Raw genomic sequence first — 26,586 nt, 5'->3', positions numbered from 1 at the left:
AAGCATTTGATCCAGCTGTGTTTGAGCACGTCACACATGCTCCTGCTACTCCCCCTCTTTTAGTGGAACTAGATTCAGTGATTCAAATCGTTGGTACTCTCTGGTCTTCATGTGGTTTCACAAGTCTCAACAGACAACATAAACGCCCCCAAATAAAGTGGAGCAATAAGCACAGCGTGTTGGCTGGCCAGAGTTCTGGACACTGAGTTGCCCAGAGTGTAAATGTATTTCTCAGCGTTTCTCAAGTTTACAGCTTCATCTTTGAACTAAAACCATGAATTAGCTCTTCAGCATGGCATCAAGTTTGGCAAAGGCCTGACAACAAGCCATTCAATTGATTCAGGTGTGTCAGAACAAGGATGCATCTAAAAGCTAAATAAAAAAAAGGAGTTCTCCAGGACTGGAGTTGGAGTCCATTTGCTAGGCTCTATGTACACATAAGGAGTCGCCTTTGGTGATCGGGGGCAGTTATGGTACATGACTGACTCACTCGGTGCCTGTACTACAGGGTTACTTGTCTGCATTTTTGGGGGGGAACAGGACCTGAGTGTCGTCTGTTTTTGGACACAGTTCAGAACATCGGGCCATCCAAAACACATAGCAGAGGATGGTTTCGATCCATCGACCTCTGGGTTATGGGCCCAGCACGCTTCCGCTGCGCCACTCTGCTGCACAGCACCCCAGATGGGACTCGAACCCACAATCCCTGGCTTAGGAGGCCAGTGCCTTATCCATTAGGCCACCGGGCAGATGAGCGCTTGACTTCCTTTCTTTGGAGGTTGTTTCGGGGGTTCGAGTGAGAGCCATGGTTTCAAGCTGGTTTTTAGTTCAAAGATGAAGCTTATTTAAGAACATTTGAGAAACGCTGAGAAAATAAATTACACTCTGTATACACTCTGGGCAACTCAGTGTCCAGAACTCTGGCCAGCCAACACGCTGTGCTTATTGCTCCACTTTATTTGGGGGCGTTTATGTTGTCTGTTGAGACTTGTGAAACCACATGAAGACCAGAGAGTACCAACGATTTGAATCACTGAATCTAGTTCCACTAAAAGAGGGGGAGTAGCAGGAGCATGTGTGACGTGCTCAAACACAGCTGGATCAAATGCTTGAATTAGCTCTTCAGCATGGCATCAAGTTTGGCAAAGGCCTGACAACAAGCCATTCATTTGATTCAGGTGTGTCAGAACAAGGATGCATCTAAAAGCTAAATAAAAAAAAGTAGTTCTCCAGGACTGGAGTTGGAATCCCTGTGCTAGGCTCTATGTACACATAAGGAGTCGCCTTTGGTGATCGGGGGCAGTTATGGTACATGACTGACTCACTCGGTGCCTGTACTACAGGGTTACTTGTCTGCGTTTTTGGGGGGGAACAGGACCTGACTGTCGTCTGTTTTTGGACACAGTTCAGAGAATCGGGCCATCCAAAACACATAGCAGAGGATGGTTTTGATCCATCTACCTCTGGGTTATGGGCCCAGCACGCTTCCGCTGCGCCACTCTGCTGCACAGCACCCCAGATGGGACTCGAACCCACAATCCCTGGCTTAGGAGGCCAGTGCCTTATCCATTAGGCCACCAGGGCAGATGAGCGCTTGACTTCCTTTCTTTGGAGGTTGTTTCGGGGTTCGAGTGAGAGCCATGGTTTCAAGCTGGTTTTTAGTTCAAAGATGAAGCTGTATTTAAGAACATTTGAGAAACGCTGAGAAAATAAATTACACTCTGTATACACTCTGGGCAACTCAGTGTCCAGAACTCTGGCCAGCCAACACGCTGTGCTTATTGCTCCACTTTATTTGGGGGCGTTTATGTTGTCTGTTGAGACTTGTGAAACCACATGAAGACCAGAGAGTACCAACGATTTGAATCACTGAATCTAGTTCCACTAAAAGAGGGGGAGTAGCAGGAGCATGTGTGACGTGCTCAAACACAGCTGGATCAAATGCTTGAATTAGCTCTTCAGCATGGCATCAAGTTTGGCAAAGGCCTGACAACAAGCCATTCAATTGATTCAGGTGTGTCAGAACAAGGATGCATCTAAAAGCTAAATAAAAAAAAGGAGTTCTCCAGGACTGGAGTTGGAGTCCATTTGCTAGGCTCTATGTACACATAAGCAGAGATGGGCAGTAACGAGTTACAAGTAACGCGTTACTGTAATCTGATTACTTTTTTCAAGTAAAGAGTAAAGTAAGGGATTACTATTGCAAAAATGGTAATTAGATTACGTTACTTTCCCGTAGGAACGCTGCGTTACTGCGTTACTAAAACCGTGATTTTTTGCGAGAATGTCTCATGACAGTGACGTAAGCGAGTGCGAGGTTCGTTATAACAGCTGTGTGCAGATCAACAATGGATCCTATATCGATTGTGGGAGAGAGTATGAGCGTGCAGCGTTTAAAGCGTGGAAGTACTGACCTTACTTTGAGTTTGATTCCATAAAAAGTGACAAAAACATTAGTGTCCGTTGTGCGTGGGAAGAAAACTTCTTTTTACAGCGAAAAAACCTCTAAACAAGCACGGAGTGCGCAACGACGTAATGGGAAATTCACAGAGAAAGTCACGGATTCTTCAACTGACCGTGGCACACCTGCACCAGGGTAAACCTCCGCCTACCCCCACTCATGCTTTACAGGTGAAAATAGAGCAACAGGACCGCTGAGTCTTTGACTTTATTTATTTTCTGCTGTGTTTTACTTGCATCTATTTGAAAGAGTGAGTGTAAACACACAAAAATATTTTATTTCATGTGCTGGAATGTGCAGAAAATAGGGGTGAGTACCTGAGTGACTCACTCAGCGCCTGTACTGCATGGTTACTTGTCTGCCTGAGGCGTAGAAGCTTCCTTTTGGGAAAGAAAATTGTTGACACACACTAGATAGCAGTCGATTGGTAACTAACGGTAATTAACCTGTAATAAATTAAAATAGTTTTACACTAATGATTTGGAATAAAATACAAACTCAGAGTCAGCTTCTGGAACCTTTCCACACTGTACCACCCACATTAAGCTAGTATTATGTGAGAAGTCTGTCAAATCGAGGCCAAAGACATGTTTTAATCGAACTGCATTGCTGTTGAGCTATGTTGAGATTTTCACCTTTTCATATTCTCTTCTCACATATACTCATTCTAGGCAACAGGTAGTACTTATGAGTGAAGTGTGAACAAGAGTTTCACTTGTTAACAGTGAAGAACAAACTGCTGATTTAGGCTATTATTATAATTATAAACACATGAGGTCACACACCTAAACCCTTCCAACAGGCACAAACACATAGAATTTGGGGAAGGAGCAGGTTTTGTTTCTTTAAGGTGGGCTTTGTTGTTCAGCCTGTGAAACTGTCCCTGCTGCCAGTGCAAACTATTCTTCTCTTTCATAATGAAAACACACATAACATTTATGTTGTCTCTGCAAAAAAAATGTTCTTGGAGATTTCTTGTCTACTTTAACAAACCGAATTTCTTTACATTGTATTTCAACCACAAATTGAGGTTTAATTATCAGATTATTTTATCCCAGTAAAATATTTATTACGTTTCAAAAGAAAATATATATACTCCCGCTCTTCAATATAACAGAGGGACTACATCCTAACAGCTACTTTCCAGCTTTTTTAAGATGAGGTCTTAGCGATCAAATTTTCTCTAAGCCATCAGCTGCAGATGTTCCACAGCTGTTTGAAGGCCTACCTTTAACTGTGCCGTACAGCCCCTCCTGTTGCAGCCCTCTGAGTTGACGTTACAGATGCATCTGGGCTTACCGCCACATTCAACCATGCAGACCTGCTCCCCGGAGCCGTACCTGGACGAGCTTTTTGGTGATTTTGGCGAAAACATGCTGGAGTCTTTGCGGCTGAGTCCGGTTTATCTCGTCCAGTCAATCGGAGGGCAAAAGTCCGCAGCGGACAGACGACGTCATTTTTCACGCGCTCGCGTGTGGACTAAAGTGGCGTTTGATCGGAGGTAGTTCATCAAGACGAGACCAGGGGCAAAGTCTTTGATCACATGACTCCTGCGTGAGTGGGGCAGAAAGTGTAGAGAAAGGCGCAAATAAAGCGTCTAAACTTCATTCAGTGCGCACTTTTATCTGTTAGTCAGAGAAAAAAAAAGTCTGATATTGATATATTTATAGAAATTAAGTTTTATTCAAGTTCAAATGACTCCAGATAAATAAAGACAAAACACCTGCCTTTTGCTCCCTGTAACAGGACTAAAGTTTTCAAAATAAAAGCTTATTTTTATGCTAATACCGTCCTAAACAAACATCACGCTTGGGAACAGCTACAAAAGACTTTATTCAGTTTTTACGTGTGTGTGTGCGAATACTCCAGTGTCAAAGAGCACACTGTAAATTATGCAACAGCAGTCCATGTGTGTGAATGGGGGCATCAAAGCAAACCAATTATTACTGTAATAATTAAAAACACGGCACATTACAACAGAAAATTCTGTTTTCATGCATTAAAAATATCTTATTTTTCCACACATTTCCTTTTTTATTGTTATAATTTCAATGGATGGGACAGCATAGCAAACCAGAAGGCACCCAGAGAGGACACCAAGACAGGCTTCAGGGCTGTTCCTTTTTTCATCCTTCAGCTTAACATTGTTAGATGAACAGAGTAAATCCAAGTTTTATTGGATCAAAAACACTGCAAATCTGTTTTTTCTTCCCTTCACAATTAAGCTGGCAGACAAACAGGAAATGAAGACAAAAGAAGGCTTTCTTTTTATGGAATTAAAAAACAAAAAAAACAAACAAAACTATTTTTAATCTGCATACAAGAATAAATGTACAGACATTTTCTTGTTGCAGTGCAGATCTGTACACCAACACAGAGGCAGGGGAGTTGGAAGCAACAGGAACAACCGGAGACCTCAGCGCTGTCGATCCCAGCGCCAGATGGAGGCGTCATCGCACACCGCTATCAAAATGCTGCTGTCGCGGCTGAAGCTGGTTTGCCGGATGGCTGATGTGCATTTGGGGAGGGTCAGCGTGGTGCACCTGAAGAGGAACAGAGATAGTTGGGGGAAAATTGTAAAAAACCAAAACAAACAAAAAAATACAGAGAAACCTTTGTTAGTGTCAATTACAAAAATGATGAAACAATTGAAATAAAAATGTTTCTTTTGTAACCTGTGAATATTTGTTGTTTAAAAATCAGTGTTCTGACCATAAATCAGACAAAAAGAGTCCCAATTTCATTAAATGTGCCAGGTAAAAAAAAGACACAGGAAGACATCACAGCAGCTTTCTATGGGGCATTGGTGCTCAGAGAAGTGTGACAATGCTGCAATAATTGATCGTGAAGACGGCACCATTTAGCAGTTTTAAGTTTTAACCTCTGAGCTGCACTAAACTGGCATTTTTCCACTATTTTGTCACTTCAGACAGTGTTGCTTTTAACCGGGCATCATTCCTGCACATTCCTGGTTCAGCCAATTCCTTGTCAAAATGCACAAGGAAGGAAATTGAATGCCTTTTCAAAAGAACTTGGAAAAAAAGTGGTAACGAAGCCTGTAAATGTTTAGGTGCAGCAGTGTTCCCAACCTGGGGGAAAAGCACCAGTGTTATAACCTTCAACTACAACTACTGTTGTTGCAGTCACTTGTAAGGAAATCTGTGTAACTGATGGAGGAGAAGCCTTTCTGTATGCTCCAGGAAGAAATGGTATTACTAAAAACCGTGGAAATAACTGACACTACTGTAAACCACATACTTCCAAGCTTAAATACGAAGTGTTACAGTTAACCAAAGCCCCGCACTGCAGCTCTTCAGTATTTGATGCTTTCAATTTTTCCAAGGATTCAAGTCATCATATTGGCTTTCTCATGGGTTTACCAATACGTGGAACATGAAACAGCCAGATGGCGGCAGTAATACCGTTGAAACTGCACTTACTGCAAGTTGGAGGTCTCAAAACATTTCCAGACACGGTGAGATTAGATGATACAACTGGGGTCTAATGGTAGGTGGTCTTTGCTTAAATATACTCCACAGTCACTTCTCAGAGACTTTAGAATACTTTTTAGATTAAAATGGCTCTACATGGTTGAGATTTCTGTCCTACCACCAAACCTCCTGACAACGGTACTGATTCCAAACCTTAAAAGGATATGATGAGCCATATGAACAACAAACATGGAACAGTGCTGACGGTAGTTCCTCAGGGCTCCCGATGAGCTATACCAAACTTCTAGTAGCACAATGTGAAGATTCCCAAACCACACGGCCCTGTGTTATTTTCTTCTAACAGCTAATGTGAAACTAAGGGTGTAGCTGATCAAATACAACAACCTGTTTAAGTTTATGAGCGTTTATTGTGATATTTTGATGCTAAAAGCAGGGCAAAGAGCAGTGGAGATACAGGACAACTATAGCACGCCTGTTGTCTGTTTTTTTTTTTTTTTTTAACTTACTTGGCTTTGTGCGGATCTTCTACTTCAAGGTCCCACACGTAAAGCTTCCCCACCTGATTCCCCAGAGCCAGCATCTGTGTATCAGCATCACAGCAGAGGTCAGTAAGAGCACCAAGACACAACAAGAAAACAAACAACTCTCAGCATCCAGTGTTTCCTACAGATTTAGCTTCCGTTTCTCCTCTGCAAGAGTTTTTATTTCTTAAGAACTAAATATCAGTGATAATAAACTACTTAAAACCAGTGACCTCCAACTCCAGGTTAGACTGCAGCTGACAGCTAGAAACTTGCTGGACAAGTGGCTAATTGATATTAAAGAGCACAATGACAGCAACCTGGCCAACCAGAAAGACAGGACAACTGGAAACACTGGGTTAGCATTGACTGACCTTTCAAGTAAATCAATTAAATGATGCAATTCTTTCCAACAGATGAAAAATAAAACTGTATTTGAGACGAAACATTTGATTATTCTGGTTTTGTCCTTTAATCAGTACAAATGAGAATGAAAATATAAAACCTGATCATACACAAAATAAATAAAGGTAAGATAGCTGACCTTCTGCCAGAAGTCCATGGAGAAGCGCATGTACCAAATGTCACACTGGCTGTAGTCAAAGCGTCCCAGAATCGTCACATTTGACTCATTTGGTTTAATGTGATCAATGTCATCCTCCATCTTCCCGGGTTTCCAGCACACAATGGCGTTTTCACAAGACTGGAATGACAACACAAACTCAGTTGTACATTTTGTTGTTTCATTAAAACTTTAAGGCGCTGAATAAGGCGCAGCGGATTATAAGGCGCATTAAGCAAAACAAAACAGTCAAATAAGTCAGACTTAACTCATTCTTCTTGCTTCCTCCACTTCTGTACCATTGATTCATTAATGCTGAATTCTCTTGCAGCTGCTCTATTCCCATGTTGTTGCAGTATATTAATGACTAACCTCATATTGTAGATGGATTATCTCAGTTGTTCTCCTGACTGAAGTTTGGTCCGTTTACAGCATCCTGCCATGCGATTGCATTTGTCCCTAACCACCAGAATCCCTCACGTTAACGTTTATCGAGTGGAAAATTGTTAGCGTTCATCCTCCAGCTTCACTGTGTTTGTTATGCTAACATAGCTGTGTTGCTAGTAGCATATCATTATACCCCAGCTAGTCCAACTTTAGTAACCCTACAAACGTCACTGCTGTTTAGTTTTCTGTTGGAAGTGATGGCAGAGCTGTAAGTTTTAATTTCTTCAGAAATCTCTCAGTCAGAACATGCTATATCATGTTTAGGTGGAAACTAGCGAGCTAACTTCCTGCTAACGCCATTAAAATGAATAAATTCTGTTTTCATGGATGTCTGGATGTTAAACTTAATTGTTACAACTGGTAAAGCAGCAACGCTGATCATTTTATTAAAGATGAACTCTCAGTGATGCCGCAGTGCTCGTTCGACTTTGGGACATGAATCAGACTGAGTTTTGGACCCAGATTACTCCGAGTCCCCTAGATACAATAGCCATAATGCTCCAACAATCCATCAAGCAGTGCGGCTTTGTTGCTTAACAAAGTCGTACTAAAACATTTTTTTGAGCATTTTTGAGCGCCGTATACCACATAAGTTTGAGGTCAGTAAGCACAACCATAATTCATCCATAAGGCACACCGGATTATAAGGCGCACTGTCAATTTTTGAGAAAATGAAAGGATTTTAAGTGCGCCTTATAGTGCAGAATATACGGTAACTTAAAAAGAAAAAAAACAAAAAAAACCCCTTTTGGGTAGCATTAAAGGATTTCCTTTCACTTGCCTTAGAAAGAATAAGATCACCAAGCCACCGCACACAGTCCACATAGTTTCTATGAATGTCACGTGTTGAGAAGTCAGGGAAGTGGATTTTCTGTGAGACAAATGCCCTAAAAAAAAAAAAAAAAAAAAAAAAAAAAAAAAAAAACCACAACAACATAAGAAAATATAATGCCATGTATGTAAATCCACAGATATGAAAACAGACCACAGAAAAAGCTTCTGGACGTCTCACCTGTTTGTCTTTGAGGGGTTGTACTCATAAGACGCGCGAATGGCTTTCTGCAATCTCTCCGAATTGATCCTCCACAGTTTTAGCGAGTGGTCCATCCCACATGACATAATCTTTTCACCTAGGAGATCAAAATCCTACAAAACAGGAAATGGATAATAGGAGAATGTGAACTGTCAGTACAGACAGAATTTAATCACATTCACCTAAAACATCTGTTTTGTCACCATTTCAGAAAATTAGCAGACAACTATGATTTAATATTGTGTAAGTTAAGTAACAGAATAAGGTGGGATGGTCTTAATAGACAGATAAACCTGACAACGACACAGCCCAGAGGAACACCACCGACAACTGGGCAAGCTTGTGATCTGAAATTTTTTAAACTGCAATTTTAACCATTAAAAGAAACTCATTCCCACCCCCCAAAAATCAAAAATCAAAACAAAAACTGAAATGACCACACTTTGTATTCAGCTTTTTCTGTAGAATCAGCCTCACACGTGCATATACTGCTGTGAGGCTGAAAATCTAATGTCAGTAAAAAAAATAGTCAATACCAGATGGATAATTTCTGTTTACTTTCAATCAGATTGAAAATAAACACACATACTTTCACTAGTCACTTCGGAGAAGTAGAACATGAACAAGTCTGTGGTGTCAGCTGTCGAGGAAAAGCTTTTCCCCCCCCAAATAACCCAATACAGAAGTACTGTCTGGTGTAATGGTGCCAACATGTGCAGTCATCCCCTAAAGACCGATTCAGAATCTTTTTTTCCCTGTTGTACAATAGTCACTGTTATGTCCCAGATAAATTTCCCCACATATACTGTAAAACTCACAGCACTCAGAACTTCATCCCGATGACCCTCGACGCCTCCGAAAATGGCCACTAAAGTGTCCGTCTGTATGTTCCACAGCCGAAGAGCGTGATCTGAAAATAAGAGATGACTTTAAGAAAAAGTCTGATTGTTGTTTTACAGCCGGTCAGTGAAAGAGATGCTCACAGCTTTTTTTTCTTTTTTACTTTTTCCCCCCTCTATATTTACATAGTTTGATCTATGCATTTATATTATATTGCATTCAATACTTTAAGGGTAGAATTATATTTTATTTTGTTAATGAATTTCTTCTTTGAGGACTTTACAACTTTATTTGAACACAGTCTTAGTTTTTCTACGTGATAAGCGTTGGTTTCTCTGATTAATCATGTTAAATATATCAAAAATATCACATAAAGCATAAAAACTCACACCACCTTTGCACTTCCCAGCAGCTATAATCACACTGAAGGGTGTTTAAAAAAAAAACAAAACAAAACAAAAAAAAAAAACACACCCTTCAGTGATTAAAGGAAAGATTAAACTTTGCTGCCGTTCACATGACCTTCAGTGACAGATCCAAACCCCGCTGTCTGATTTATCTCAGATTAAGGAACCACCTGACAGTCCCGTGGAAATAAAACTTTATCCCCACTACACTCGAGTCTGAGGTGACCTGTTTTTTCTCTTTAGATTGAAGCAACAAATCACAGTTGAGAGGGGTTTTACTGCCGGGATGATTTTTATTGTTGAGTGAGGGTCAATAAAGCCATCAAAGAAAATGGGCCTTTTTTTTCTTCTTTTTTTTAAAATAAATGCATTGCTGCTGTTGTATTAACCTCACAGTGAAATATATGACAAACTGCTGGTCTTTCTGCCCTCTCTGCGACACAGCTTAACTCTTTTTTTCCTCCAAGGAGCGGGAAAAAATAATAATCAGCAAATCTCTGCTAAATAAGGAAACACAAGGTTATTGGCGTAACTCTAGGTGATGCCGTCCGGCTTATGTGTGCATAACGAGCCGGGAAGAACCCTTGAACTGCACGCAGAAGAGCTCAAAGGTGCTTTATAATCACTGTTTACCTTTGCTGACAGAGAGGAGCAGATTGGGATCCCTCGGATGAAACTTCAGCTCGTTGATGGCGTTCCCGTGACCTACATAATGCTGGAAAAGAAGGGGAAAAATGACTTCTTAATTCACATTGTGCAATTAAAACAACTTGGGGCAGATGAAGTGAAATTCGGTATAGTTATTATCATTCCTCTGGGCCATTAAATGCAAGTCTTTCCAAAAATAAAAAAAATGTAAATAAAGCTCTACTGTTATAAGTTGCTTCCTGAAAATGCTTCATAATCAAATAAAACTATTTTCTGTGCACTGAAAGTGATACAGATTATTTTAAGCTTGCAGTAACACTACAGCAGTGCTGTTTGAAAACACATCGTTTTCTCTCCGTTTTGCAACCCGTCCACACTGAGACAGCATTTTCCTCAAGGGAAGAGTTTTGAAAACGCTCTCAAAAATGCAGCATTTTCAAAAACGGAGCTGTCCCGTCGCAGTGTGGACACTTGAAAGTGCAGACTTTCTAAAACGATGACGCATTTTAGTCATGTGATGCAGTCATGTGACCAATTAAACAAAGATAGCGGAGTGCATTATACAGCAGTTGTTTTGATTGCTCTCAATTTTGACAGCTCTAATAAAAAAGGTTAATATCAGTTTGTACCTGCTCCAGATAGCCTTTCTTCAAATTATTTAATTCTCACTCGCTTTTGCGCATGTGCAGGACTGGAACGTAAGTGTTTTGGGCCGTTTCAATGTGGACGCTCAACTCTGTGAAAACGGCCGAAAACGCTAGTGTGGACACGGAGCGTTTTCAGATGAAAACGCTGTTTTCAAATCTATCCGGGCTAGTGTGGATGTAGCCTAAGGAACTGCCCTCCCAGCCCATTGTTCCTTCAGTGGGCTGGTTTCAGTCATTATGCAAATGTACTGTTTATAAGATTGGGGACACCTGCAGTCAGCTGAGACTGAAGAAGTCACTTGGATGAGTGACGAAACATTTCTCCCACAAAATGCTACGTCCAGATGAACAGAATCAAGTTTTGGAGATGTACTTACCTGGATGATTGAGCATGCATCAAGACATCCATTCATATACAATAAATTAAAAAGCCACCCTGCAGTACTAACTACAAGATCCATAAAGGTTTTTTTTTTACTGATTTTCACATTTGGTTTGACCATGACCTGATTTTCACCATAATTAAATCAGCTTGAGCTGTTATTAGTATCTACCATCACACAAAATTTCAAAACGATATCTTGAAAACTGTGGACTCTGCTAAAAGACAGAAGTGATGGAGCAGTTGGGTGAAGACTGACGAGTTACCTTGATGCACTGCATCGTGATGTGGTTGATCACCCGGATGATGCCACGGGATCCGGCCACAGCCAGCAGGGGGTGACTCGTGTTGGTGTCATAGGTCCAGGCGCACGTGTAGAAGTTCTCGTCTGCCTTTGCAAAGTCAAGGAAACCTGAACAGAATCTACACTTACCTTTCTTTAACAGACTCAGATGTCCTGCTGTCAGCTGCACAGAGTCACTCAAACTTCAGCACAAACAAGCGTCTCTTCTTCTCTGTACCCCCTGAACTCTTTTCCATTTACACTGTATATTTTCTGCTCTCAGCTGCAGAGCTTTTATGGAGTTCAAATACCTTTCAGATGGCTAGATAATGTAAAAATATCAGATATCTTAATCCTCGCTGTTAGCCTTCAGCTCAGGTGTCGAGGCATTAAACCCGTCTAGACTGCCCTTCTGTCATCTAAGCAATAAAGAAGTATATAAAAGTCAAACTGCAGGACTTTTTGTGTGTTAGGAAAACTGACAAATGAGAGCAAAGAAGGATTGAGGAAGTAGGTGAAAGGATACGTCTGCATCAACGTAGGACTGCAGGAGTCTGATTTCTCCTTGAGAGTGGCATTCATACAGAGTTACCTGGATAAGCACAGATGTGAGAGGCGGACAAGTTCACTAATAATCAGTGTTTAAAAGACATTTTTTAATGTTCCTTTCATTGCCAAACTATAAATGGATAAAGAAGTCATTGCAAATCAGCAGGGTCATTGGAGCTTGTTGTTATACACTGGTAAATCTCATGCTTTTATTGTCTTTGCGAGCATTTCACAGTGAGCTGCATGCTTTGAAAACTCCTAACAATATATTGGACAAACACCAGTAAACAGATCAGGACTCTCCCACCTCTGGTAATATGCTGACCCACTACAGAAATAAGCAATTTAAACCAACTTTTAAAATAACTGATCATTTATTTACCCTGTTACTCCCAACTGTAGCAAACACCAGCGGGTCTCCCTCCTTGCTGTGCCAGTTAAACTGCACTCCAAACAATGGCTGGCCATGGTCCTCCTGAGACAAATACAGATGTTGTTAATAGCCACTTGCGCTCCTACAAAAAAAATCCTGTATGTATGAGCGCGCATTAAACCAGATGGGTGTACTAAGAAGCAGGTTAAACAAAACAAGGCTTTGTTCTGGCTAGATGACACTTCAATCAATTCAGTTCAGTTTGATTTGTGTAGCACCAAATCACAACAGAAATCTCTTCTTCATATTATATGGTAAAGATTAGGGCTGAACGATATATCGCATTTGCGATAATATCGCGACATGATCAAGTGCAATTTTCTAACCGCAAAGGCTGCGATTATACTCTGGACATGTCCAAATTCATGGGCTGCATCCTCCTGAGGCCGCATTTGTAGACCGATTACGTCACAGCGACGCGCCGAAGGCTGTCCAAATTACTACCATATCCCAGAATTCATAGCGCGGCCCAGCCAAACTCCAGTTTCCAACAATGGCGGCCGCTACTAAGTTTTAAAATTACTCTTACTAATCTTTCTGGGTCACAAAATAAACTTAACATATTTTCAGGCGAGAAAGTAGTTGTGTAAACATCAAATATCTGCTCAGTTTATCAAGATATCCCATATTTGCAAAAGTGCTTCGACGTTTTCAGAGGCGTCTGCTACCCACCAGCTCGACAGCTAGCCGGGAGCTCGAGGGTTACTGATGCGGCCGAGAACGGCACAACTCCCGGCACATCATTTTCAGATCACCGCGGAGTTTCGCTGCTCGGGTTAAACGTAATATATAAGTCACTTAGACAACCTAAAAATGTTATTGTTGGGCTTTTTTCAGTGTTTTGTTTGTTCGTGAGTAAATCGGTTTGGCTGAGATTAAAGTTATTAGATTAGATAAAATAAAACTTTATTAATCCCCCGGGTGGGTTCCTCCTTGGTTTTCACACAGCTGACTAAACGTCAAACAGAAAACTTATTAAACAGAAGTATGAGACAGTCGAGAATTTACACCAGTGTCTGGTTATATTTTAGATAGCAAGAAGCAGACGGCCGAGTTTATTAAACTCCACCGAGACAGCGGTGACGCTAATCAGAAGGCTAGACCGTCCAATTTCACAGCCTTTAAATTTTAAAGGCGTGTTTGTGTGTGTGTTTATACAATTGCTATTATGTTTGCACTTTATGTGTAATGTTACTGACTGCAGAGATCAGTAAGATGTGTGTATTTTTTATTTATTAGTTTTATTTATTTAATATTATTTTTTAATTGAATGACTGTCTAGTAGTTCACAGATGTCGAAAAACTGAGTGTGGTAAAGCCACTGATTTTGTTTATGTATATTTCTGCAATCTGCACATTGTACTGACTTTCATTTTAATGTTTACACCAGGGTTCCTTGTCAGCACTTTATGCTCAGATGTTTGTAAGCTAAAAATAAACTATTGTGTATGTTCAAATATACTGTTGTGATTGAAGAAGTTAAATAAAAATGTCAGTCATCAATTCATGCATCACCTCATGTCATCATAACAGAGGTCTGTCTTCCAGAAAAGAACAGTTTAAAATTAATGTAATATAGTATTGGCCATACTATATGATGTATTGCTTGTCTTTGTTTAATAATACAGAAGACAAAGACCTTAAAAAATAATCGCATATCGCATCGCAATCGCAATATTGGGGCAAAAAATCGCAATTAGATTATTTTCCATAATCGTTCAGCCCTAGTAAAGATACCACAATAACATGGAGAAAACCCCAACAATCAGGCAACTCCCTATGAAGAAGCATTTGGGGACAGTGGGAAGGAAAAACTCCATTTTAAGCGGAAGAAAAAGGCTCGGGTAGGGGCGGGAATCTGTTGCCACTGGTTCGAAGTGAGGGGAAAAATAAAGGACAAAGAGACACTGCCAGAGATTAACAATAACTAATGATTAATTGCAGACTGGTTTATAAAACATTAAGAGACCAAAGATATGCTCAATGCATCATGGGAATCCCCCAGCAGCCTAGACCTTTTGCAGTGTAACAAAGGGAGGAATCAGGGTCACCTGATCCAGCCCTAACTACAAGCTTTGGCTGAATATTACTGACGATATTCTGTAAATAATTCAAATTTCCCATCTGTGTTCTTCCACTTTGAGCTGCTGCCTTTAGTGATCGCCACACCACAGCGGATCATCTGCCTTCCTGGCATCCTCGTCTGACACAACAACCCACTGCATGTCCTCCTTCAGTTCCTCCCCCAGTTCCATCTTCATCGTCCTTAGTCCAATGTATCCAGTCTTTCCTCTGCACATGTCCAAACCATCTCAGCATTGTCTCTCAAACCTTGTCTGTAAATCGGTGTCCCTCTGATGCATTACCTTCTAATCGTATCCCTTCTGGTAACTGCCAATGAAACTCTTAACATCTTTAACTCTGCCTCTTGTCTTTATGTCAGCACCACTGTCTCCAAACCAGAGATCATAGCAGGCCTCTTGTAAACTTCCCCTTTCACTTTTGGTGCCATCTTTCTGTCACAAATCAACCCTGACACTTGTCTCTACCAACTACACGCTGGTTGCACTCTCTTTTTGACCTCTTTTGCACACCATCTGCTGCTTTCAGTGGGTTGATCCACAATATTTAAACTCCTTTGCCTTCACGATATCTACTCCTTGGATACTCACCTGTCACTCATTCACACGTGTATTCTGTCTTGCCTGCCTAGCAGTTTAAATCAGACCAGGCAGCAGATTAGGACAGACCTATTAATGCCTTTTCTGAATCGACAGCTAAGAACATCCAAATACCTGACTGACTATGTATTGTTTTTTGTACTGCAGGCAGTTAACAGGACATTTGCTGGCTCATTTCACAGTAAACCCCTCTAGGTTCTGCACACTGTCTGGTGTGCTGGACGTACTCACCCTCAGGCTGTTGACACATTTAAAAGAATATCTGCACTTCTTGGACTTCCACTTGCCCTTGCCCCAGCTCTTTCTGCCAGGGGCATTGGCGGTGTTGGTGGGTGTGTCTGGGCGTTCTGCGTTGGTGCCACTCTCAACGCTGACGGCATCGTCCTGCAACCAGCAGCAACACAAACAAACGTGTTATTTAATGCAAAATCATCTTCTAAACATGCGCATTGAGACCAGAACATGAGCACTCATAAACAAAGTGTGCCTGATGTGCTGAAGACATTGTAAACAAGTTTCTTGCCTTGCTATTTGTTTAACACTGCACTTTTTAATAGCACAAAAAACAACAACAACAAAAAAAAAAAAACCAATCAAAAGCGTATCACTTCCAAACTATCGGGTCAGTTTAAACACAATGAAGGAGGAGACGAGTAAAGATGGCTGTGGTTGGCCCAGGCTGCTACAAAAACATTCCTCATTAATCAGTTCATAAAGCGCTATAACATTTTTCTCACAATCAAAGCTTAACTCAAGACCATTCTTGAGCAACCCATCCGAAAAACACTACATTTTGGTCAGTATTTAGTTTATTATTTATCTGCTTGATGCTTTTTGCCAAGGCTAGCCCAGGTTTACACGTGAATAACTCCAGTCTGAGCACAAAGAAAACACGTGTGCGCTAACATGGATGGTGGAACACGTGCGGGAAAATTTATTTGAAGACACTAAAATAGTCCACAGTGAATAACTATATCTGATAGCTCCAGCTGTTTGAATCCAGCCGGTATGAATAAACAAAGATGCTAGCTAAAGCCTTTAGCACATCGGCTACTTTAGCACAATGCTAACTGATCAGAAGCGCTACACGGCTCATCTGCGGCCCAACATCAAACACGGTTTAAATGCTTACGTTCTCATCTCCTGACAAGTCGGGGTTGCTGTTCTCATCGCTGCTCAGCTTTTGCTTTTTCGCCGGTATTTCTTTTCCCGCTTGAGAAGGGGACTCGGACATGTTCTTATTTTCCCTCATTTTGGAATTAACCCCGCCCCTTCCGCTCCTACGCCCACGAGCATGCCGGAAACTGAATATTCAGCCAATCGCGAATCGCAGCTCGACTGCACAAATACCGGTTATTTTCCAGTTAAAGCCGTGCAGGCGTATTATTTATATTTTTGCTTCGTGCCACTATATATATTTTTTTTTATAATAATTTCTTTATCTTTTACTTCCGGACTTCTGTCATTTTAAACGCTCTTGAGCAATAGTTCTCCAGCTTTCTGATAATCTTTCAAAGTGTTTCTTTGGCCATTGCTGCTTTTTCATTCACATTCAGTTTACACATTCAGATTCAACTGCACAAGCTAGGACAAACGTTACAACAGTGAGTGCCTGCAGACATCTGTAAAACACGGTGGAAGCTCTATCAAGGTTTGGGCTGCATTTCAGTAAGTGGTGTTCAAGATCTCTTCAAATGATGAATTAAGAACTCAGAAAAGTACCATCAGATTTTGATCCACCATGCAATTACATCTGGAAAGCATCTGATTGGTAACAGCTTAATTTTTCGGCATGGCAATGATCCCGAACACACTGCCAATGCAGTAAAATATTCCTGAATAGAAACACACAGTGGAACACTACGAGTCATGGATCGGCCTCCCCAGAGCCCGGACCTCAACATTATTTAAGCAGTGTGGGATCATGTTGACACAGAACAGAACAAAAGGCAGAAACATCCAAAGAAGAGCTTTGAATGTCCGTCAAGAAGTCTGGAGAACTATTCCTCAAGATATACACATCACTGCATCTATTTCATTTATTTTCCTAGAAAAAATATGGAGACGTCCAAGACCTTTGCATAATAATGTAAATAACATTTGCTTATAAATGTTCTATATATACACGCTAACAAAAAAGAAATCAATAATAATAATAATTATAATCATACAGGGTGACATTTCATTAAACCAAATAAAACCATCCACAGTTATATATGAATTTTATTATAAAAGAACTCTAAAACATCACATCCAAGTACACAAAAATCTGTTTTTCTTTTACAGTTCAACATGTGTCATGCTGTGGCACTGAGGTGGCCTTACAGCATCATTTCTGCATCCTCTAAAGAAGCCTCGCTCATCTCCTCAGACAGCTCTTCATCCTCCTCCTCCTGGTCCTCTGTCTCCTCCTCAGCCGCCCTCTTTAAGCCTCTTTGCTTTGAGAGGGCCACGGCATAGCGGATGTTGTACATGTTGAAGTCGCAGCTACACAAACAAAGCACACATTCAGATCTGTTAAGCTGTATCTGGGCAAAGGCACAACATTTCAGAGGATCTGTAACTTACAGCTTGGAGAGGTCGTCGAAGTGCCTCTGGATGCTCTTCTGTAGCGCCTGCAGCGTGGGCAGGATGGCTCCAGACCTGCATGCCAAAGCAGATGCATTGAAAAATTTGTTGCTGTCATCTTCTGTTCACTTACAGTCATGCTGAACTGAATCTGTGATGTGAATGAGAGCCTGAGGACACACCTGTTCTTCAGTTTCTGTCCGTGCAGCATGAGCAGGTTCTGTGCCCAGGTCATATAGAACTGCAAGTGGCCCGACTTCTCCAAACACGTGGCGATGAAACCCAGCAGCTTCTCGACATAAATGTCAGGAAGAGAGCCGCAAACCACCGAGACTAGGCCAGAAGGACACACAACTCACATCACTCGGGCGTTTCCAAGTGAAAAAGGGAACTCAAAATGTTAAATAAGGTGAAATTCACTCACTCTGCTCATGTGGGACCTTCTCCAACACTTCCTGCTTGAGGGCTTTTTCGTTGAGTCTGAACGCCAGGACTATGGCCGACGCCCACTCCTGAAGGCGCAGCTGTTTGCGTATGCTGGCCGGTGTCACGTCTAGGTCCAGGTCGTACGGGTCGAAGACCAGTGACCCGTCAAGGGAGTAGACCAGCAGGCCCTCAGTGGTGGTGGCCGCCCAACTGCGACCTGAGGAGGAGGAGAACAACTTGACTAACCGGCCGACAAAGCTCGTCTGTAAACGGGACGCATGCTTTTCATACATGCTTCATAAACGTGTCTGCTGCTGTCCAGCGAAGTTTGCTGCACGAGATTCAAACACCGTAATGGGAACAGCAAACAACATGAAAAACTGCTGTGATGACGGACAACATCAACATCATGAAGGACAACATCAGTGTTGTCTTCCATCATCCAGTGTTCACAGGATAACATTTTGAAACCATGCTCCAAGCTGTAATTCTGTCACCTACCAGTAGGGGAGAACCGCAGCGAGCTCACTCTGATCTCAGGTTTGAAGTGACGAGAACTCATGTCACCTTTAAGGATGAGCAGACACAAGAATCAGTGAGGGTCGATTCAAAAACATCAGTGAATAAGGCACAAGAGACTTTTTCGTAAAAGGCCTCATGATCCTAACAAAATACAATTACTTAATTACATGGAGGGCTGCCAAAATTATATCATAAAGTCAAGATCAACTCAAGGTCAAAATCAGAGAAAATGTCAAATTCTTAATCACCTAAATGAATCAAAATACATTAAAATCCTCACTTCTAAAGTTTATCGATTTTTAATTCTGGCGGTTTCAGTCCGATCACAGCAATAACCACTTCTGACCACTGCACCTTGTAGCAAACACACCACTTCCACACTTATAATAACTGGTCTGAGCCTTCGTGTGAGGGTTGTACCTCTCCTGACTCCAGGGAGGCTGATGCTGACTCCGTCTCCGTCCCCGGCTCCTTCATCCACCAGAGCCAGACTGCCGAACTCTGTCATCTTCCTCCTGTCCAGGAACTCCTGAAGGTGAAGCAGGACAACAGGATAAGCGAAACCTGTCATAATTAAAACCTCTTCAAGGACTAAAGATGCACATTTTCACGATGAAGCGTCCGATCCATCCATGTTTACTCATCTAGCATACGCTTTTAAAAAATGCCTTAAATTCCTATTTTGGGTTCACCTCGTCTCCTTAACCCCCCCCCCCCCCCCCAAAAAAAAACCCCTCAACCATCAACCATAGATCTGTTTTTCCAGGACAGCCGATGCTATTAAACATGTATGCTGCAGTCATGTGACATGGAAATAAACTCGCTGAGCAGACTGTGAGGTCGCACCTCCATAGCGTCGAAGGACAGGTTGCAGGAGATTTCAAACTTCTTTATGAGCATCTGCTCCTTGATGTTGTAGATGCAGACAAACTTGGCCTGACCCCCAGCCAAAACAGACTCCCCGTCCGCAGAGTAACACAGTGATGTAAACGACCTTAACGAGAGACAGAAGAAAAAAATAAAGTCACATTAAACGAGATGATTTGAACCAGTGGAATCAAACCTGAGGCTCAAATCCCATCCACTCACTTGCCCTTGGCGGACTGCTTGGCTGTGATTTTATCCGTCTCCTTGCGGCCTGTCTGCAGGTCGTGTCGTCCAGCAACGGAGCCGTTTTGTGTGGCCGTGTGCGGGTTCCAGAAAGAGATCTCACCGTTCAGAGTGGCCACAGCCAACTCCTGACCGTCGGGGCGGTACGTCACTGCCAAGCCTGAGGAACAAAAGACATTTAAATTTAAAAAATAAATAAATAAAAAAACACAGTGAGGGAGGCAGAATACAACATAGACATATACAACAAACAAAAGCACAGAGAGAACTCGCCCTGAAGGGCTATGCTGAAACTTGATGTTTTATGCTGATGTCAGCACTAACAATAAAAATCCAGTACAGTGTATAAATGTTTTTCTGTTACTGTGAAGTCACATGATGTTGTAGAGCTCAGCCAAAGAAAGTGCTGATGTCCCAAAATGACTGTTATTTTATAATCCAAAGGAAACTATAAAGCCTTTAAATAAATTCGTGTGACCATGAACTTTGACCTTGAAACACTGCATAGTAAAATGGTTTATTTTATCATCTTTACCTATATAATCAGAGCAAAACTGGCTAAAATCTTTGGCTTCTATAAGCTGCAAAAAGTTTAAGATAAATTTAAGGATATATTCATGCACACGTGTAATTTTACAAAACTTCATGGGGTCATAGTGACATTATAGGGCATCGTATTGAAAAAACAAGAAGTGTTGTACAGCTCTCTCTATGCCCTTTCATATGATATATCACTTGATAACTTTTATTTAAATTTTTTTCAACATTGACTTTGCTAACAATGAAGGTCAAGGCCAAATGCATAGCAAACCTAGGTAGTCAAGGCCTAGTATATTTTTGGGAAGTTTGAAGACGATCCATAAAAAGTCGTTACTGATTTTCAGTTTGGTGTGACCTTGACTTGGACGCAGTTTTCACCCAAATGAAATAAGCTTGAGCTGTTTGTAGTATCTACCGTCACACAAAAGGTTGAACATGATATCTTAAAAACTGTGGACGCTAGACTGCTAACAAACAAACAAACATTACAAAAGAAACAAAACCAACTTAAAAGCAACTTGAATCTTTCAATCTGTCCCCCCTCCCCTAGTGGCGGCATAAAAAAAACAAAACAAAAAAAAAAAAACCACCCAAATCACAAGACGAATCACTGATGGCTTCACGAAGGATCTGAATTTACCATCAGATGTGAGGGGAAGCGTTTCCTTGGTCTGCCAGCTGTCCAGCATGTCCCACAGCCGAACGGTTCGGTCCCACGAGCAGCTGGCCAGGACGGACTGAACCGGACTGAAACAGAGGCAGCTCACCGGACCCTCGTGACCCGCCAGGACCTGTCCGGTCGCAGGAAGGAAGTGTTAATCTGAGGGATCCTGGCAGCTTCAATCAAGTTAGTCTGTCTCATAAGGAAGGATGAAAAAGCGTAATTAAAAAGAAGCATGATGCCTACCTCTAGCAGCCTGCCTGTCTGCATAGACCAGAGGAAGATCTCAAAGGAATCCTGAGCTCCTGCGCTCACCAGCTCCCCACTGGCATCTACTGCGAGGGAGGAGAACTGCGCAGGCCGAGGCGACGTAAAAGTCCTGAAGTTTCGGTATCTGCCAAAAAAAAAAAAAACAAAAACCCAAAACAACATTACAGGAATACATTCTCAACCATCTTTTAAAAGAATACACCCCCGTCCTTGCCGCCAGCGCCCACCTGTGCAGGTCGAAGGCTCGGACCGTCCCGTCCAGAGAAGCGCTGACGATGACGAAGCCGCTGGAGGTGAAGGTGACGTTAGTGACGCTGCTGGTGTGTTCGGTAAATGTGACAAAGCAGAGGCCGGTGTTGGTGTTCCACACTTTCACCTGCAGGAATTTATTAACACAGTGTGGAGTCAGAGACGAGACCTTGAGTCTTCATTTATCTGGTATTGAACTAATGATTGGATTCAGGTATGTTGATTCAGGGTGATATCTAAAACCTGCAGGACACCGGCCCTTGAGGCCTGGAGTTTCCCACCCCTGTTCTCCTGTCTCAGCATGGACACATGAAGTTAAAGGCTTCACTCTGAGACTCACTTTGCTGTCGTCCCCTCCCGTCACGATGTACTGTCCGTCTGGAGAGTAAGCCAGCGACGCCATGTTGTTGAAGTGTCCCTGCTGCTTGAACACGTACGACTCACTCTGCCACTCCCACACCAGCAGCTGGCCCATCCCTGAAACAGTCGATGTGTTTACCTTTTGAGTTTTACTCTGCAACACCAGTAAGCTAACGCGCGCGCACACACACACACACACACACACACACACACACACACACACACACATAAAAACAAACAAATTCTTACGCGAGCACCCAAAGCCAATCCAGTCTCCGGAGCTGTTTATAGCCACCGAGGCAATCCTCTGGTCTGAAATACTGCAGGGAGACACATCCACACGGTTAGATGAGAAAACACATCTGTCCTGTAACTTTTTAAACCCAACCACAGCTTTTCCCTCACCTCAGGGAGTGAATGAGGTTAAACTCTGGAAGTTCGTGCAGGTGGAATATCCCAGAGGCGAAGCCTGTGACCAGGATGTGGTTCGGTTTGTGGTACGCAGCAGCAGTCAAGTTGTTAAAATCCCCTTCTTTGTTGAAAAAGTGTCTGAATGTGGAAACAAAAGGCTGTTTTTAGATCTCACTAAAATCCTAATGCCAGCATTGTCTTCCATTAATGTTACAGAGCTGGATATTCATAATAAATAAAGCCAGAGCTTAAAATAGTGAGGTAAGCATGCAAAACTAACCCCTCTGAGCAAAAAGCTCAAGAATCAGCAAGTTCTTACAAACCAAACAAAGCTAGAATGTGTTTTCCAGCCCTGAAAATTTAACATGGATTCTTCCTGTAATTATGTAGTTATGAAAGCTCATAAATGTTTCAAACAAATCAGACAAAAACAGAAAACTCTGATCCATCCCTGTGAAATTGAAGGGCCGGTAACTGAAAATATTCACAATATGAAGGTAAAAGCTTATATGACATCATTAAATATACTGAAGTTGTTAGCACCCAAAAAAAGACCTCATTTGATTTAACTGATTAAACTAATAAATAAAAATAAATATGTAAACTTTAGCAGTTATAAAATCAGAATTGCAATTAGAGAAAAATCAGGAAAAGAATCGGGAAATTGGAGGTGTCTTACTTGCTCATCATCTTGTATCGAACATTCTTCTTCTTCTCTCTCTCTTTGGCGGTTTCAACTTTCCCTCTGATCACCTCTCCCTCCTCTCCCTCCACCTTGTCCCTCTCCTCGCTCTCCTCTTCTTCCTCTTCCTCCCCTTGTCTCGGGAGCTTGGGTTTGTCCTGGCTCTTCTTCAGAATGAGGCCGTCCAGCTCGGTGTCGCTCTCCCACACACACAGCGTCCCGTCCTGGCTCACTGTGTACAGCTGAGTAAACATGCACAAGAGGGATGAACACACAGAACCACACCTACAAACACATATATGTATATATGTAGATTAGCAGAAGTAAACCTACATCTAAGCTGTCCTTTTCAAAGAAACAGCCTACGACGATGTCCTTGTGTCCACCCAGGGAGTAGTAGATCAGGTTGGCCCAGCGCTCTGCACCGAACACCCACGTCGACATATCTTTGCTGCCCACCACAAAACACCTGGAAGAAAAACGCCACAATCACAATGTATTCCAGTCCAATTACAGGCTTCTTCTGCACTCTCATGTTTGACAAACTCACTTGGAGTCGTCTGTCCAGTCGATGCAGGTGGTTTCATCGTAGGGACCGTAGTAGCTCTTGTCTAAGACGAAGGCATTAAACTCTCGCTTCTTCCCAGGAGCGTGGTACATCAGAGCCACGTTTTCCTTTGTTACAATGAACTTCCTACAAATTAAAAATGCAGCAAACAGTCGTCAGAATAATTTTTGTTCTCTCCAGATAATGATTTTACAACACACGTCTTTAATGACTTTAAAAAAAAAAAAAGAAGTGGATGCACAGGTTTGAATTTATTTGGGATTTTCTTCGATCCACAGAGACCTCCACTCATGTTTGCTTAAATGTCCCTGAGTAAGCCGCACCTTGATCAGACACGTTTGGAGCCTTCAACAATCCAGTGGTATAACCTGGCACAGACCCGGCTTTTAAGTGTAGTCCACAAATTTCCAAAAGGGTGGAGGTCGGGGTTTTGGGAAAGCCATTCCAGAAGCTTAATATTTGTTTTATTAATTTAAAAAAATAGCTTAATCTCACAATCTCACATCTTAAGTTCACATTCACTCCTACAAACATACCTGTTATCATCGTGGCCAAGCTCAATTTCTATCTGGTCTTACCATAAAACGTTTTGACTTGTCCATGTGAGCATCTGCAAGTTTCAGTTGCGCTTAAATGTGTCAATTTTGGAGTATGGGCTTCTCTCTTGGTCGACACCGTCTCAGTCAATGGTGATGTAAATCTGACTTCACCTTGGAAAGACTTGAGCCTTGGTGGTTCCTGAACATCCTAACCAATTTGGGAATTACATCCATCTCTTCCGCTTATCCTTTTAAGGCAGGGTGCACCCTGGACAGGTCGCCAGTCTGTTGCAGGGCTAACACATAGAGACAGACAACCATTCACACTTGCATTCACACCTATTGGCAATTTAGACCTACCAATTAACCTAACCACACTAACTGCATGTCTTTGGACTGTGGGAAGAAGCTGGAGTACCCAGAAAGAACCCACGCAAACATGGGGAGAACATACAAACTCCACACAGAAACACCCCGGCCTGATGGTGGCAACAGTGCTGACCACCGTGCATGTGAATTACAGAAAATCCAAAATAAATTTAAACTTGTGCACCCAGTTCTTGCTTTTTTTGAAGTCATTAAAGACGTGTGCTGTACAATCATTCCACTCTGGATGAAGATCAGTTTAAAGAAATCATTAAAATCCTGAAATTACCATCACATTCACGCCTATGATGAGTGGATGTAAACGTCCGACTACAACTGTCATATAAACTCTGCTGAGCTGTGTCTTACTAACACCAAGAAGAAGTAGTGCAAAATGCGTCGCACAGTTTGAACGTCCTTACCTTCCATCAGGTGAGAAGCGGATGCTGCTCACAGGTTTGTGAAAGTGGAAATGATGAAGGATGGCTCTGGTGATGAGACTGACCAGCACCGCTGCACCATCTGTTTGACACAAACATGATCAGACACGCTTGGATTTTGTTCTCGTCCGAGTCCTGAAGAAGACCTTAACTGTAAATATTTTGTACCTTCATCCACAACGATCGCCAGGCTCCCATCAGGAGAGAGACCCACACAGGTTATATTCTTTGTCGTGGAGAACGGCAACGTCTCAGACGTGTTGCTGCAGGGCAGAGATTAAAAACACATCAGTCTTATTTTCATTATTTTTAAGATAAGGTGACTTTAATGGTTACTTACTATGCTTTTTCTTACTTTATGACATATATGAAATGTTTATGTGTGCAAATGTAGACAGAGTTTCAAATAAGAAGGCAAATGTGAAAATAATCCTACCAATAGCACAAACTTTACCTGGAGCCCCTCTGCAGGCTTCCAGAAGTTGGCAAATTAGAGGAAAAATGTGCTTTTAGGCAGGAAGGGATAAAGATGTCAAGTGACAGAAGCCAAAAGGGCAAAGGGTTCAGAAGAGAATCATGCAAAGCTACTTCAGTGTAGATTTATCATGACAAATACAACTTTTAGATGCAACTGAATGGAAAATATAATTTATTTTTCATTATCCTACCCCACCTGCACACTGAAACCTATACTGCAGCACAATCAGTTGTATTTTAATGTGGACACCATGAAAAAAAAAAAGTCCGAATACTTTTAAGTGACCACAAAAAACAGTGCATGCAACTCTTCTCTTTGCAGATCCAATAACATCTAGACGCTGGACACTGCATCCAGATGTTGTAGGACAGGACTTTACAGATAACCCTTTCCTGTATGTGTCCTATACCACTGTTTGTCTTACTTCTTCAGGTCGAAGACAGAGATTCTGTTCCCAACTGGACTGATAACAACGTTGCCATCTCTGGAGAAGTTCAAATTTCCCTGGCGATAGACTGCGCCGAGCAAATTGGAAAACTACAAAATAAAAAAAAGTGATTTTACTTTTGATCATCAGCCAAGTGTATGCAGTTCCTGTCAAAACGTGGGAATTCAACACATTCAGAGGCAGATTCATTAAACTGTATTAAAACACAGACACACACGCACAACTAAACCGATATTTTGTTATTATATACACAAGCCGAAATAATTATGAATGATATACCATTGAAAGCAAAAACACTTGAATGTTTACAGCACTTCCAACATCGAAAAACTTATTAAGTCTAAAACTTTTTAAATGGAGTTTGGTCTGACACGCATTCCCGCTACCAAAGCATCGCGACTATAGCAAAGTCGCTAACAGCAGCGCACTTACCCTATAAGCAAACTTCATTTTACTAAATATTCATTAACTTCAGAACATTAATCTTCTTTTTAACTCTTTATAAATCCCAGGACTATGAACGTGAGACCAACATGCTTCTTCTTCCTCCACACGTGTGATGCGTTTTGTTGACAGTCGACACATCCGGTTTGAGTTGACTT

The 26,586-nt window shown here is 41.8% G+C and overlaps 3 protein-coding genes and 4 non-coding genes across 7 annotated transcripts in view; all 7 read right to left on the bottom strand.

Annotated features, from left to right (window-relative positions):
- The window catches only part of LOC113015577 (copper-transporting ATPase 2-like), a 193,707-nt gene extending 189,736 nt beyond the window's left edge, over positions 1-3,971 (bottom strand). Inside the window, 3 exon segments of the mRNA XM_026157600.1 lie at positions 3,690-3,862; positions 3,865-3,931; positions 3,933-3,971. Of these exon segments, the coding sequence (XP_026013385.1) occupies positions 3,690-3,862; positions 3,865-3,931; positions 3,933-3,971 (279 nt within the window).
- Positions 599-670, bottom strand: trnam-cau (transfer RNA methionine (anticodon CAU)). Its single transcript has one exon. It is a non-coding gene; the product is annotated as a tRNA-Met (tRNA).
- trnar-ccu (transfer RNA arginine (anticodon CCU)) lies at positions 677-749 on the bottom strand. The gene has a single exon. It is a non-coding gene; the product is annotated as a tRNA-Arg (tRNA).
- Positions 1,434-1,505, bottom strand: trnam-cau (transfer RNA methionine (anticodon CAU)). Its single transcript has one exon. It is a non-coding gene; the product is annotated as a tRNA-Met (tRNA).
- On the bottom strand, positions 1,512-1,584 carry trnar-ccu (transfer RNA arginine (anticodon CCU)). The gene has a single exon. It is a non-coding gene; the product is annotated as a tRNA-Arg (tRNA).
- Positions 3,972-4,724: 753 nt separating the features above from the next.
- On the bottom strand, positions 4,725-16,659 carry eed (embryonic ectoderm development). Its single transcript, XM_026157601.1, has 12 exons — positions 16,479-16,659; positions 15,578-15,730; positions 12,615-12,707; positions 12,210-12,275; positions 11,667-11,792; positions 10,357-10,438; positions 9,295-9,386; positions 8,456-8,589; positions 8,225-8,330; positions 6,979-7,137; positions 6,420-6,493; positions 4,725-5,004 (listed from the first exon to the last, which is right to left on the bottom strand). The coding sequence occupies exons 1-12, from the start codon at positions 16,596-16,598 to the stop codon at positions 4,878-4,880; spliced, it is 1,332 nt and encodes a 443-aa protein (XP_026013386.1). The 5' UTR covers positions 16,599-16,659; the 3' UTR covers positions 4,725-4,877.
- An 892-nt stretch (positions 16,660-17,551) lies between these two features.
- On the bottom strand, positions 17,552-26,581 carry pwp2h (PWP2 small subunit processome component). The gene is made up of 21 exons (XM_026159873.1): positions 26,417-26,581; positions 25,961-26,073; positions 25,227-25,321; positions 25,041-25,140; positions 23,696-23,839; positions 23,479-23,614; positions 23,143-23,387; positions 22,458-22,601; positions 22,302-22,372; positions 22,033-22,169; positions 21,671-21,819; positions 21,420-21,567; positions 21,153-21,303; positions 19,952-20,132; positions 19,709-19,856; positions 19,283-19,391; positions 18,842-18,907; positions 18,339-18,557; positions 18,097-18,247; positions 17,915-17,989; positions 17,552-17,833 (listed from the first exon to the last, which is right to left on the bottom strand). The coding sequence occupies exons 1-21, from the start codon at positions 26,432-26,434 to the stop codon at positions 17,668-17,670; spliced, it is 2,766 nt and encodes a 921-aa protein (XP_026015658.1). The 5' UTR covers positions 26,435-26,581; the 3' UTR covers positions 17,552-17,667.
- Between the last annotated feature and the right edge of the window lie 5 nt (positions 26,582-26,586).

This window comes from Astatotilapia calliptera, chromosome 23, assembly GCF_900246225.1.
Source record: "Astatotilapia calliptera chromosome 23, fAstCal1.2, whole genome shotgun sequence".
In the NCBI taxonomy this organism is placed as follows: domain Eukaryota; kingdom Metazoa; phylum Chordata; class Actinopteri; order Cichliformes; family Cichlidae; genus Astatotilapia; species Astatotilapia calliptera.
The sequence above is the reverse complement of the archived record's forward strand: the minus strand, read 5'-3'. Positions and strand labels throughout refer to the sequence as shown.